This window comes from Acinonyx jubatus, chromosome F2 (genome assembly GCF_027475565.1).
Source record: "Acinonyx jubatus isolate Ajub_Pintada_27869175 chromosome F2, VMU_Ajub_asm_v1.0, whole genome shotgun sequence".
Taxonomy (NCBI): Eukaryota; Metazoa; Chordata; class Mammalia; order Carnivora; family Felidae; genus Acinonyx; species Acinonyx jubatus.
This window is the reverse complement of record NC_069394.1, coordinates 39,613,775-39,628,658: the sequence shown is the minus strand read 5'-3', so window position 1 is coordinate 39,628,658 and position 14,884 is coordinate 39,613,775. Positions and strand designations below refer to the sequence as shown.

General features: G+C 37.6%; 1 protein-coding gene and 1 pseudogene across 5 annotated transcripts in view; both read left to right on the top strand.

Annotated features, from left to right (window-relative positions):
- The window catches only part of CPQ (carboxypeptidase Q), a 483,553-nt gene that overhangs the window by 203,293 nt on the left and 265,376 nt on the right, over positions 1-14,884 (top strand). For all 5 annotated transcript variants that reach the window (XM_053208531.1, XM_053208529.1, XM_027064174.2 and 2 more), the window contains exon 4: positions 8,201-8,408. In XM_053208531.1, coding sequence (XP_053064506.1) covers positions 8,201-8,408 — 208 coding nt within the window. The remainder of the gene's footprint in view (positions 1-8,200; positions 8,409-14,884) is intronic.
- LOC113600702 (uncharacterized) lies at positions 126-222 on the top strand (annotated as a pseudogene).

Below are 14,884 nucleotides of genomic sequence, written 5' to 3'. Positions count from 1 at the left end.
CCATATAGATTTCAGGATGGGTTTTTCTATTTCTGCAAAGCACATATTTGGTATTTTGATAAGGATTGCATTGAAGCTGTTGAGTGCTTTGGGGAGTATTGACATCTTAACAGTATAAGTCTTCTATCGCTTCTCGGCCTTTTGGCTAAGATCAAGTGTAGTAACAATATAAGTCTTCTAATCCATGAACATCGTATTTGTTTTTGTTTATTTGTATTTTCTTTAATTGCTTTCAGCAGTGTTTTGTAGTTTTCATTGTATAAGTCGTTCACCTTCTTGGTTAAGTTAATTCCTAAGTATTTTAGTCTTTTGATACTATTGTAAATGGAATTGTTTTTGTAATTTCCTTTTCAGATTGTTTGTTGTTCATGTATAGACATGCATCTGATTTTTATGTGTTGGCTTTGTATCTTGTTACTTTGGTGAAATCACTTATTAGTCCTAACAGGTTTTTGTGTGGAATCTTTACTGTTTTCTACATATAGATCACATCATCTGTGAACACATGTAATTTTATTTTTCCTTTTCTAATTTAGATGCCTTCTTTTTCTTGCATGATTTCTCTGACAAGAACTTTCAGTACTGTGTTGAATAGAAGTTGCAAAAGTTAGCATCCTTGCCTTGTTCCTGATTTTAGAGGAAAATCTTTCAGTTTTTCACCATTGAGTATAAAGTCCATCATGTCCAGGGCTTTTCCTTGTTAGGAGATTTTTAATTACTGATTCAGTTTCCTTACTAGTTAAAGATGTATTCAGATTTTCTATTTTTTTATGATTTAGAGTTGATAGGTTTCATGTTCCTAGAAATTTGGCCATTTCATTTAGGTTTTCCAGTTTGTTAGCGTATAATTGTTCATACACTCTCTTATATCCTTTATTTCTGTGGAATCAGTAAGGAATGTCCCCAGTTTTATTGCTGACTTTAGTAATGTGACTGTTCTCTCTCTATTTTTTAGTACATCTAGCTAAAGGTTTTTCAATTTTGTTGATCTTTTCCAAGGACCAACTTTTGGCTTCATTGATTTTCTCTGTTGCTTTTCTATTCTCTGTTTCATTTATATCTGCTCTAATCTTTGTTTCCTTTCTTTCACTAGCTGTGAGTTTAGTTTGTTCTTCTTTTTCTATTTCTAGTTACTTAAGTTGTAAAGTTTGATTGATTTGAGATCTTTCCTGTTTTTTAATGTAAGCATTTATTGCTATAAACTTCTCTTAGCAGTGCTTTGCTGCATTCTGTATATTTTGGTATGTTGTGGTTTTGTTTTCATTCATTTCTAAATATTGTATAATTTCCCTCATGATTTCTTCTTTGATCCATTGGCTGGTTAGGAGTGTGCAGTTTAATTTCCACAAATTTGTGACTTTTCATTTACCTTCTTTATCTAACTTCATTCTGTTGTGACCAGGGAAGATACTTTGCATGAAACATATCTTTTTATTGATCTATTTTATTATTATTTTAAAGTTTATTTATTTATTTTGAGACAGAGAGAGCACAAGCAGAGGAGGGGCAGAGAGGCGGGCTGGACACAGGATCCAAAGCGGGGTCTGTGCTGACAGCAGAGCGCCTGATGCGGGGCTGGAACTCAGCTGAAACCAAGAGTCAGACACTTAACTGCGCCACCCAGGTGCCCCAATACATATCTTTTTAAATCTGTAGAGACACAGTTTGTGGCCTAAGGTGGTCTATCCTGGAAAATATTCCATGTCCTTGAGAAGAGTGTGTATGCTGTTGTTGGATAGAGTGGTCTGTGAGATCTAGTGGGTTTATTGTGTTAAGTCCTCTGTTTCCTTACTTATCTTCTGTCTGGCTGTTCTGTGAAAAGGAGGTATATACAAAATGACTTCTAAAGGCTGAAGGAGACATAAAAGTGAAGAAAAAAATAAAGAAGTCCAGCTTGATTAGAAATGGTTTATTAAGGAGACTCGTGGACAGAAGTGTGTTTTAGGTGGGTACAAGGCGAGCAGATCTCTGTAACTCCATCTCCCTTAGGACCTGCTTTTATAGCCCTAGAGTCTGAGAGTACATGCTGAGGGACTATCCAAGAGAAGAATGTTTAAGAACAGGTTTGTGCCACAGGTTTCTCTATCCACTATTGAGAATTGAATATTGAAGTGTCAAATTGTTGTTCTAGAGCTATCTATTTCTACATTCAATTCTGTCAGTTTTGGTTCATATATACTGATGGTCTATCATTAGGTACATAAATGTTTATAATTGTGAATATCTTCTTGCTGTATTGACACTTTTATTAATATATATAATGTTCTTCTTTGTCTCTTATAAACTTTTTGATTTAAAGTCCATTTTGTCTGGTATCAGTATAGCCACCCCTATTGTTTTTTAGTTAATATTTGCATGGAATATCTTTTTTCATCCTTTCATTTTCAAAATATTTCTGTCTTTAGCTGTAAAGTGAGTCTCTTAGATTGCATATAGTTGGATCATTAAAAAATCCATTTGCCAATCTCTGTCTTTTGATTAGAGATTTTAATCTATTTACATTTAAAGTAATTATTGCTAAGCAGGGTCTTATTTCTTTCATTTTGCTATTTGCTCCCTTTATGCCTTTCAGCTCTTTTTTTGTCCCTCATTTGCTGCATTACTGTCTTTTTTTGTGTTTAGCTGATTTTTTGTAGTGGAATATTTACATTTCTTTTTCATTTGCTTTTGTTTATATTCTAGAGCTATCTCTTTGTGGTTACCATGGGGATTACATTGAATATCCTAAAGTTATAGTACTCTAATTTGAATTTATGCCAGTTTAACTTCAATAACATCTAAAAACTCTGCTCCTTTTCAGCTCTACCCCCGTGCTTTTTGGTCATTGATATCACAAAATTACATCTTAATATGTTATGTGTCCCAAAACATAAACTAATGATTATTTTAAATGTATTGGTCTCTTAAATCATTTAGGAAACACAAAAATGAAGCTACAAACCTTTGTTACAATTAAAAATAGCTTTTATAGTTGCCCATTTATTTCTCTTTATTGAGATCTTTATTTCTTTATATGGCTTCAAGTTACTGTCCAGTGTCCTTTCATCCTCTAGGACTCCCTTGAGCATTTCTTACAGGGCAGGTTTACTTCACTATCTTCCCAGAATCCTTTATAATGGCTTCTTCCAGTAACTTTAATTTTGGATTTATATATTTGATTTGAAGCTGTATATTTTTGAAAAGAAAGGTTTAATATTAATATTTATCATTTTTAATTTTTTTTAACGTTTATTTATTTTGGGGACAGAGAGAGACAGAGCATGAACTGGGGAGGGGCAGAGAGAGAGGGAGACACAGAATTGGAAGCAGGCTCCAGACTCTGAGCCATCAGCCCAGAGCCTGACGCGGGGCTCGAACTCATGGACCGTGAGATCGTGACCTGAGCTGAAGTCGGACGCTTAACCGACTGAGCCACTCAGGCGCCCCAATATTTATAATTTTTAAATATGCAGTGCACCATTTATTTTGGTCTTGCAAATGTTGGGAATATATTTGGATACAAATAAAAAGAAATTTGACTCATCGTGGCTGTTTTAGTCAGTCTTCTTTAAGAAAAAGAGAACCAATAGGATACACACACACACACACACACACACACACACACACACACACACACAGTTTTATTATGAGGAATTGGCTTACATGATTATGGAGGCTGTGAAGTCACAAGATCCATAGCCAGCAAGCTGGCTGAATCAGTTAAGCTATATTCACAAAGTTATACAACCATCCATCACTATCCAATTTTAGAATATTGTCATCATCCCAAAAGGAAACCCCATACCTACTAGCGTTCACTGCCCATTTTCCTCTCTCCTGACCAGTTCTAGGCAACCTAAATTTTACTTTTTACCTCTACCAATTTACCTATTCTAGACACTTCATATAAGTAGAATTTTACAGTATGTGGTCTTTTTTTACTTCTTTCACTTAAGATAATGTTTTCAAGTTTCATCCATGTTGTATCATGTATAAAAACATAATTTTTTATTACTGAATAAGATTCCATTGTATGGACATACAATTTGTTTGTCCGTTCATGAGCTAATGGACATAAGGTTGTTTTTTACCTTTGACTATTATTAATAATGCTGCTATGAACATTTGTGTGCAAGTCTTTGTGTGAACATATATTATAAATTCTCTTGAATATAGACCTAGTAGTACATGTTTCACTTTTTAAGGGACTGTCAAATTGTTTTTCAAAGTGACTATACCATTCTACATTCCCATCAGCAATGTACAAGCATTCAAATTTTTCTACATCCTTGCCAATACTTGTTTTTATCTTTTTGATCATAGCCATCCTAGTGGGTATGAAGTGACATTTCATAGTGGTTTTTTTTCATAGTGGTTCTAATTTGCATTTTCCTGCTGTCTGATGATATTAAGCATCTTGTTACATGCTTATAATCTGTTTTTATACTTTACTTGAAGAATGTCTATTCATATTCTACCCATTTTTTAATTGGATAGCCATTTTATTTTTGAGATCTTAAGAGGTCTTTAGATATTTTAGATACAAGTGCCTTATCAGGTATATTATTTGCGAAGTTTTTCTCCCATTCTTTATGTTGTCTTTTCTCTTTTTGCTGGTGTCTTTTGAAATCCAGAAGTTTACAATTATGATAATTCAATTTATCTATTTTTTCTTTTGTTGCTTGTGATTTGGGTATTGTATCTAAGAAACAATCACTTACCCAAGGTCATGAAGTTTTATAGTTTTAGCTCCTACATTTAGGTCTGTGATTAATTTTTTAGTTAATTTTTGTATATGTTGTGATACGTGAATACAACTTTATTCTCTTACATGTGGTTATTTGGTTGGCCCCAGCACTGTTTCTCTGAAAATATTTTTCTATATCCACTGAATTGTCTTGGCACCTTTGTTGAAAATGAATTGGCCATTCTTTTAAAGGTTTATTTTTGGACTTTAAATTCTATTCTATTGATCTACCTATCCTTATACCAGTACCACACTCTCTTGCTACTATAGTTGTTTTTTTTTTTTTTTTTAATCATGAAGGAGTGTTAGATTTTGTCAAATGCTTTTTCAGCATCTGTTGGGGTGATCATGTGGTTTTTGTCCTTTTATATTATGTGATAAATTACATTCATTGATTTTTGGATGTTAATCCAACCTTGCATTTCTGTGATAAATCTCTCTTGGTCATGATGTATAATCCTTTTCATTTGTTGCTGGTGTCAGTTTGCTTGCATTTTGTTGGATAGTTTTGGTGGTTTTTTTTTGCATTTATATTTAGAAAAGATGTTGGTCTGTAGTTTTCTTTTCTTCTGATATCTTTATCTGGTTTTGATATCAGTAATAGTGACCTTGTAGAACAAGTTGAAAAATGTTCCCTTATCTTATAGTTTTTGGAATAGTTTATAAAGAATTGGTATTAATTTTTAAATGTAATTGTTTTGAGTTTTTATGGCTTCCTTTATAGTATACCCTTTGCTATTGTTAAATTGCAAGCAGGGTTATAAATGGAGACAGAAAGGTATTGTTTAATGCTGATCATCTCCCTATAGAACAATTGATGGCAAAGGTACAGTACTCCAAATAAAAGTGTTGAGTCTTTATTCTGCCTACTTCTACTATACTACAGTGCTGGATACTGCACCACTGGGGGACGCTCTTAATTGCAGAAACAAATTATAAAGCTTTTATATTTTGAATTCAGAACCATAGTTGGAAGATGCCTTTCAGTGCTATTTTCTTCAGTGGAGCCATGTTAGGTACATGCCTAACTTACTGTCCCCACTTTAAGAACTCCTACCTGTAGCTTACTGATACAAATTTGTTTAGAACTATCATTTAAACAAAAATGAGCAAGGATGAGAGAGAGAGAGAGAGAAGCGGGGGGGAGGGGGGACCAAGAAATAGACTCTTAACTCTAAAGAACAAACTTTGGTTTGATGGTTACTGGAAGAGGTAGGTGGAGGGAGGGGTTAAATAGGTGATGGGGATTAAGGAAAGTACTTGTGATGAGCACTGGGTGTTGTATGGAAGTGTTGAATCACTGTATTATATACCTAAAACCAATATTACACTGTAGGTTAACTAACTGGAATTTAAATAAAAACTTAAAAAAAAAAAGACTGTTGTGAAGTGTTATACTTCTTAAGTAAGAAAGTCTGAGAACAGGAAAGTTTGTTGAATCCCAGACATCATGTAAGGTAATCCAAACAATAAATATTTAGATTGTCTTCCTACGTGTTTCCAAGTACCTTTGGTCATTAGTCACTGTCAACTCAATGGGAAAAATTAACACTGAAGAAATAATAATAGATAATGTTTACTAAATAATTATGATGTGCCAAACACTGTTTTAAGTTCTTTACATATACTATATCTTTTGTCTTCATAGCAATCTTATGGTGCTAATATTAGTGCTAATATTAGTGCTAATATGGTGCTAATATTAGTCAATACTAATATTATTCTCCACTTTACAAATGTGAGAACTCAGAAACAGAGAGGTCATCTAAGTTGCTTCATGTCGTGTGGGTAGAAAATGGTAGAGCCAGGATTTTATCTAGGTTATGTGACCCCATAGGCCATCTTGAACCAGGAGTTAGGGTAGATTAGGCATATTCCAGAGCAGGGATTCAATTCAGGGTTTCTGTGTTACAATTTTTGAGTTTATAAATCCTTTGTCCCTCTCTTGATGAAGACTAACATTTTCAGTCAACATTTAAGAAATGTTCATAAAGGAAGTGCTAAGATGGTTCTAAGGATTTGAAATTAAACAGTCTCTCTCTACAGGGATGATGTAATAGACAAGTTAACAAAATAAATATTTAGCATTTATTGAGTGCTGTGTTTCATGCATGGCAAGTTGACTCACTTGTATAAATTCACTGAATCTGCAAAATAACTCTATGAATTAAGGATATATTATTATTATCACTTTTATTTATAGATGAAGCCACTGAAACAAATATATATAACTTGCTCAAGGTCAATTAGCAATAAGTGCCATAGCCCAGGTTTGAACCTGGATGGTCTTGCTCCAAAATCTCTGTTCTTAATCATTTTGCTGTGCAGTTTCTCTAAGGAAGTAAATAGTCATCTGACATTGTCACAACAATGCAGTCACACCAAGAAAGCAGTGATAAGACTGGAACATTGTGTTTATGCATGTGGAGGTTGGAATCACTTCTGTAGGAGAGAAATGTGTTGTGGCTGAGAGGAGGAGAAAGGCTTTTTCTGCAAATCTGAGACAACCTGAGACAAACATGGAAATAAGGAAAGAAAAATTACTTTTAAAAGGGAGGCCATTATCTTGTGCTTTACCAGAAGATCGGAATGCACTGATAGGGTGTGGTGCACACTTTGGAGCTGTGCCTGCTTGGTCCTGAGGGAGCTGTGGTTTGGGAGGGTTTAGAGTTGTGCCTCACGAGCGGAAAGGGTCAGTTTGAAAGAACAATTTTAGAAAGTGAGTTTGATAAACTCAATTAGCATGTATAGAGGTTGAACCAACAATAGATGAATAGAAACATCAATTACAAGTGTTTTTAGTAATCTAAGAAGCACCTGGAAATTAGCAGGAAAAACTTGACCATAGGGGCAATATTTCTTTCTTAGTGCCAAAATTGTAATAGTTGTCTCTTTCTTGTGGCAGTAACATCAGGGAGCAGGGTTTATTCGGCACTTTTCTTCATGGACACACAAGCATGTCCCATTGTCCTAGTTTTCCTGCAAGGTGCCCTACTGTCTCTGTGTGTATGAGTGAGAAGAAAACGCGCCCAGAGCCGTCAGTGACCAGAAAGCTGGATGTGTGTGGGCAGTTTTCCTCCAGATGTGTGGGTCCTCTGGTCTGCAGCCTTGAGGGACTTGAGAGCTTTCTTGGTCTCCTTGAACACTTGCATTCACTCACCTCTTGGTCATGAAGGCACTGTTAATGTTCTTTTGAATTTGAGGAAACTTGCAACTTTAAAGGATCATCACATTATCAAAATAAATGTCATGTAATGTTTTCAATGAGATGATTGTAAAGTTGAGGTTTCTAAGTTATTTTTTACCAAAAGGAAAAATTATATTCAAAAGCAAATAATCCAATATTGCCCACCCATCATATTTCTCATATGCAAATGGAAATCAGTGAGAATCAAATGTCAAATACAGACACTTAAAAAATAATTTTGGTCCGTTTTTACTTTTAAGATGACCTGGTGCCTTCTTTTTCTCAAGTCCTCACACAGGTATTCAGGAATACCAAGATGGTGTGCCAAAAATCCCAACAGCCTGTATTACAGTGGAAGATGCAGAAATGATGTCAAGAATGGCTTCTCGTGGGAACAGAATTGTTATTCAGCTGAAGATGGGGGCAAAGAACTATCCAGATGCTGATTCCTTCAACACTGTAGGAGAGATCATTGGCAGCAAGTACCCAGAGCAGGTGAGTCAAGGAAATGGATGGGCTGTCTTGGAGTAGGGTTTCATGGTCAAGTGTCAGTTTTTAGAGATGGTTGGGGAAAGAGAGAACCTGAATCTGCAGAGATGGTTCTTATAAACTCATTAATGGCAAGATCTTTGTATATATTTTTTCCAACCAAAAGTTCTACAACATATTGAAGGGTGGAATAGGATCCATGGTGTGGAAACTCAGCCTCTGAATAGCTGAGGGCACTACTTGTATATATGTGTTGTGTTTATTCCAACTGGAGCCAGGTTAGTATTTGAGATCATACCAATAGCTAATAGTTACTGTGCCTATTGTATGTATGGATTATGTTATTTGATTCTTTCAACATTTAGTAAAGTTGGATTTATTTTCATCATTTTATAGGTGAGGAAACTAATGTAGAAGGTAGCTCAGGTGCCTAACGTCCACACAGCTAGTAAGTGGCTGGGAAAGGACTGAAACCTAGGACCTTATAATTGTTAAACCAGGTTTTATTTAAAAAAATTTTTTAAGTCTATTTGTTTATTTTGAGAGAGAGAGAGCGTGAGTGGGGGAGGAGTTGAGAGAGAAAGAGTGAGAGAGAGAGAGTCCCAAGTAGGCTCCACACTGTCAGTGCAGAGCCCGACATGGGGCTTGAACTCAGGAACTGTGAACCAAAATCAAGAGTCAGACGTTTAACGGACTGAGCCACCCAGGCACCTCTAAACCAAGTCTTAGACCGCAGTAATTTCCAAAAGTATTTATTTTTCCTTGCAACACTTGAAAATCAAATAGTACTAGAGGCAGATCCATACTCTATGCTAGCTGAAGGTTAAATAAGTTTGGCAAGTTACTTATTCTATAAGTCTTAGAGAACTTCCCCTCAAAGACAGAATGGTATAGGTAACTTACCAGGATGATCATGAGAACTCGATTAGCCTAGCACGTCAAATAGCCAGCACAGTGTTTGGCACGACATGGCACTCATTGAATGTAAGTTTACCTCATATGGCATCAAATGTACAAAAAGAAAAAAAAAAACAAAACCAGTTTTGATAAGGTGTCTGGTATAAATTTCCTCTATTAATAGCTACTGAAATTCTAAAGTAGCACTTAAAGGAAGTTATTCCAGAATTTCAGACTTATTTTTGCTTAAGGAGATCAATGGGATGAAGGAAAAAGTGAATAGCGATAGAGAAACAAACCTTCCATACATGTCTTAACTCAGGACCTCTCCCAGACTTAAGGGCTTTGCTGCAGTAAAGGTTGGTTTTATGTTCGGGACCCTTTTCTTCCTTCCCAAATCACTTTCAGGACACGGGCATGCATCAGCTTTGGGGTTGTAGCCACAGGGATGATTGAAAAGCAAGATCTCGGTGGTACCATAGGGAGTCAAATAGCTGTAGAGAAACTCTAGTTTCAAACATTGAAAAAGCAAACAAACAAGTCCCTTGCCCTTTAGGGAACTGGTAACAACAGAAGAATCCAGAGTCTATATTCCAGCTACTAGGTAGTCAGACCCCTTAATGTGTAACCTTACCAGGTGTTTTCCCCAGTCAGTAGTTCCAGGATCTACTGGAAAAAGTGTTGCCATTTTTAAGGCTGTTAGTACAGGGCAGGAGGGGTTTAGGATTATCTGTGATCAGTTGTCTGGGCGAGCAGGCTACTCTGGCCCCTAGCCTGGGTGGCAAGATGAGTGAGTTATGGGGACCCTTAGTCTGAAACAGCCAGGAGGTATCAAGGTCTGAGTTAAATCATTAAAGTAGAAGAGTTTCTGGGCATCTTCGAGCTGGGAATGCTCAGTCTGGCTACTCCTCAGTCTGGCATGATTTTTTTTTTTAAATCAGCTTTATGGAAGTAAAATTACATAAATTTACCAAAGTTAAGTTACAATTCAGTGAGCTTTGAAAAATGTATGCAGTAATGTAACTACTGCAATAATCATAATATAGAATATTTTCATCGCTCCAAACACTGCCTTGTGCCCCTTTGCTGTCCATCTCCTCCTCCACTCCCCTGCCCCATGGTAACCACCGATCTGCTTTTGAGAACTATAGTTTTTTCTTCTCTGGAATTTCCAAGGAGTGGAATCACAGAATCTGTAGTCTTTCCTCTGTGGCTTCTTTCAGTCAGCATACTGCTTTTGAGATTATCCACATTGTTTTACCAATTGTCCATTCGTTTCTGTTGCTCCTGAGTGATATTTTAATTGCATGGATATACCACAATTTGTTTATCCATTCAGCAGTTGTTGCACATTTGGGTGGTTTCTAGTTTTTGACTATTATGAGTAAAGCTTATGTGACTATTCTTACACAGTCTTTCCGTGTACGCGTGTCTTCATTTCTCCTTGGGTAAATGCCTAGGAGTGGAATTGCTGGGCCAGCCTGAATATGAAGCAATCTGGTCACCATCAAGTTGCCTCCATCTCTTAATTCTGTGCGGTAGACTGTTTAGGTGGGTAGATTCCAGAGAAGTGGGTTATAAGTACACTGTTACCAAGATATACAAGGTAGAAGATTAACAGAAGCTCTTCCATAAAGAAGTTATGCTATTACTTCCACGGAAGGAATGTGGATGAGTGTAGTGAAGTCCATGTGACTGTTTTGGGGGGGGGGGGGGTGGGAATCGGCCTTATAGTCTGCCCAAAACTGCAAGGGATGCCCAGGTTGTGAAGGGAAGCAGCAAGCATGTATTATTCCCCCCCAGACATCAGTGAGTTAAGGAACCTGAGTAAACACAGTCTATCCCTGATAAATGCTCTCTCTTCCAAGAAGCTTCCTTTGGTAACCTTCACCTCATCCCGGCACTGTGTGCTGTTATGATATCATTGTTACGGTGTCATCTTCCCGCCAGAGCTTGCAAATGCCCTGAGCAGACACAACGTTTACTTTTTTTTTTTTCCTTGCTTTTCACTAATGCCTATCTCAGGACTTGGCATGTAGTAGCTTCTCGAAAACATATTTTGTTTCAGTAAAGTGAAAAGAGGAAATGAAGGAGAAAATGTTTGCAGAATTTTCTTAATCCTTTAATATCTAGAAGTTCTCCTGCCGCATTCAGAACACTGATTATCCATTGGCATATTGGACATCACTCCTAAATGCAGCTCTGTATGTCCAAACCTGAACAACTCAACTCCCTCATGCCTGATCATTTGCCTTAGTTTCTCATCTCTGTGAAAGGAACCATATTTACCTGTCAGCCCGTTTAGAGAATGTCACAGTATCTTTCATTGTCTCCTCTTTATCACTGTTCTACAGCCTGGTACCACATCCTTTTAAGTCTACTTTCTGCATATTAAAAAAAATCTGTCCGTCTTGCCTTTACTGTAATGATTGTCCTAATTTAGGCCCTTGCTCTTCCCCCCATGATTTTTTTCTTCTAATATCTCCTCTATTTCTGTATTTTTGCAGTGTAGCTCAGAGCTATCTTACAACACTGATCTCCACATGGTGTTTCCCTGCTGTCAGGCCCCCTCTCCTGTTCCTATAAGATAAAGGTTATGATAAAGATAAATACTCAGTTATGAGTAATCAGAGGTGAGCAGAAGACAAAGGAAAAGAGACAAAGGGGGAAGAATTTGGGCAGGTTAAAAGGAAGGCAGTTATAGGTAAGAGGAAATTATGTAGTCCTGTTCATAAATGAGCAGAAAATGAGAATGAAGGAGGGGAAGGAAATTTATAATGGAGACTCAAATGCCAACTAAGACCTATTTTTTTCATTGACTGGTGAAGGAGTCTAGCTCTCCTAAACTCTGGCAAACTTTCCTAAAATCACTCAGTACCAGTGATTTAATTATCAGTACAGTAGCCCCACCTTATCTGCAGTGTCACTTGCTACAGTTTCAGGTACCTTTGGTCAGCCAAGGTCAGAAGCAGATGATCAGAAGGTCACGAGTAGCCTAGGGCTACATCACATACCTGCGTCATTCTCCTTACTTCATCCCATCACGTAGGCATTTTATTATTGTACATCATCACAAGAAGAGTGAATATAGTACAATAAGATATTTTGAGAGGGACACAGAGACATTCACATAACATTTATTACCATATATTATTATAATTGCTCTATTTATTACTGTTGTTAATATCCTACTGTGCCTAATTTATAAGTTAAACTTTGTCATAGGTATGTATGTATAGGAAAAAATATAGTATATATAGGATTCGATGCTGTCTGTGGTTTCAGGCATCCACTGGGAATCTTGGAATGTGTCCCCGATGGATGAGGGGGGATTGCTGTAATGGCGACAGTGATATAAATGTTGATGGTGCTGGTTTAGGTTGACTAACGTGTCTCTGACACATGCTGAGCAAATTAGTTGCAATGGAATTATCTCTAAAAAGGAGAGGGTTTATTGCAGCTATTATTCTGCTTTCAGGTCAGACATCCTGGGTGGCTTGAAGAAGTGCCTCTTCAGTGCGAACACCCAGCACAGCCCTTTAAGTCTCATTTTTTGTTCACAGCACCTTAATGAAAGAAAAACAATTAACATATAAAGAATCCTTCTGATCTGGCCCAAGAACCATGGACAAGGTGTGGTGACTTTCTGCTCTAGAAAAGCACATATGTGATTGATGAAGCATTAATACTTTACAAAACCCTATTGCGTAGTAGGGCCATACGCCTGTACTGAATTAACCAACCACAGGCTTTTAAAAACGCCAGTAATACAGATAGTTTATTGGGTTTCGATATATGAAAATGGCAGAGTAGGGCTATTATACACATTACTTCTACCGTCTTCCTAAACAACCCACAGTGGCATGTTTTGGCTCCTCCAAGCCTAGAATTCTCTCTGTACTTCAACCTCCTCAAAAACTGCTCTTCTGTGGTTAGGGCACATTGTGGAGAATTCAGCAGACCTTGAACATGCTGAGGAGGTGCATTTCATGGGCAGAAAACAGTCTTCTAGAAGCTCTGACCTTAGGTCTCTGAACTCCTTTCTCTCAGACAGCTTTATTCCTAGGAAACCATGGTACCTTTGAGGCCCACCCATAGTTGAGAAGGAGGATGCGAGAGTGAGAACAAGAGCACTTTGACTTCTGAGCTGATACTTCCAGGTGCTAAATTAGCAATATTATGTCTATTTCCCATTCATTAAGGAACTAATTTGCATTGGAAAATTCATAGAAAACTTGTTGCCATCCATGAATAAGTTTTATTTTTGTATTAAATCAATAGAGGTTATCCTAACGCTTAAAGTAGTCTTGGACAGAAACAGAGACGGAGAGGTAGGGGTCTTAGCATCTAATACCAATCCCTGATTTTCAGATGAGAATATCAAATCCCAGAGTGACTTGTCCCAGTGGACACAACCAATGTGTGAGAGGAGCACACCTGGAATGTGACTCCAGATTTCCTGACTCCCATTTCTTTCGGCCCTAAGGATATCCCATTGTGCCTGGCCCTACCTCAACGGGATAGAATCTGCACAGGCAGTGCCATCCCTACCAAGTCATTACACAGGAGGGATTTTGTCTTCCTTTCATGCCTTTTCTCCTGACATCTCTTTCCTATATACAAAGAGCTCTCATAAATCTCATCCCTAGTTGTCTCAGAGTTTTCTGAGAACTCTCATGAAGGTTGTCACCTGGGAAAACCACCAAGTGATATGTCTGTTCTTCTGTGCATCATCTCTCAGGCAAGTCTTGCTTGAGTCTCATCCCTCTTTAGCTCCTTGTCACTTTGGAACAGGATCTGATGGATGAAATCACTTCTGTGGTCTTAATGACTCTTTATGACACCCTGTTCCCTTGTGCCCCTGTTCATATCCCTTCACTCCCCCCAATCAGGTAATAAGGTGTTTCTGTTTTAACAGAGGACCACAGACAAAGCCAACATAGGTCTACTACCAGGCACGTCATTTAAAAAATTAACAACTTTTTAAAAAACATTCTTTAAGTTTATTTGTTTATTTTGAGAGAGAGAGAGAGAGAGAGAGAGAGAGAGAATGAATGAAGGAGGGCAAAGAGAGGGAGAGAGAGGATCTTAAGCCCCGACATGGGGCTTCTTGAACTCACGAATTGTGAGATCATGACCTGAGCCGAAATCCAGACTTGGACACTCAGCCAACTGAGCCACCCGGGTGGCCCCAACAACTTTTTATTTTGTAGTAATTTTAGACTCACAAGCAGTTGCAAAAATAGTGCTGAGAGCCCAGGTGTACCCTTTGACCACCTTCCCCAATAACAACATTTTACATAACCATAGTACATTTACCCAGTGAGGAAACTGTACTCTTGAGAGCAAGTTGCTTTCTTGTAAAGCAGGGGCTTCCCTGTGAGCATCCTCTGTGTAGTGCCCAGTGTAGGGGGGGCCCTCCTCTGATATCAGCCCAAATAGTCCTTTCCCGCCCTTACTTTGTGATGCTTCCAGGGTATCTCACTCAAACAAACAAGCAAACACAGGAGGAGAGTTGTTCTCAAACTGACCTGATAAGAGGGCATGTTACCGGAAATGAGGGATTTAGTGCACCTGTAGGAGAG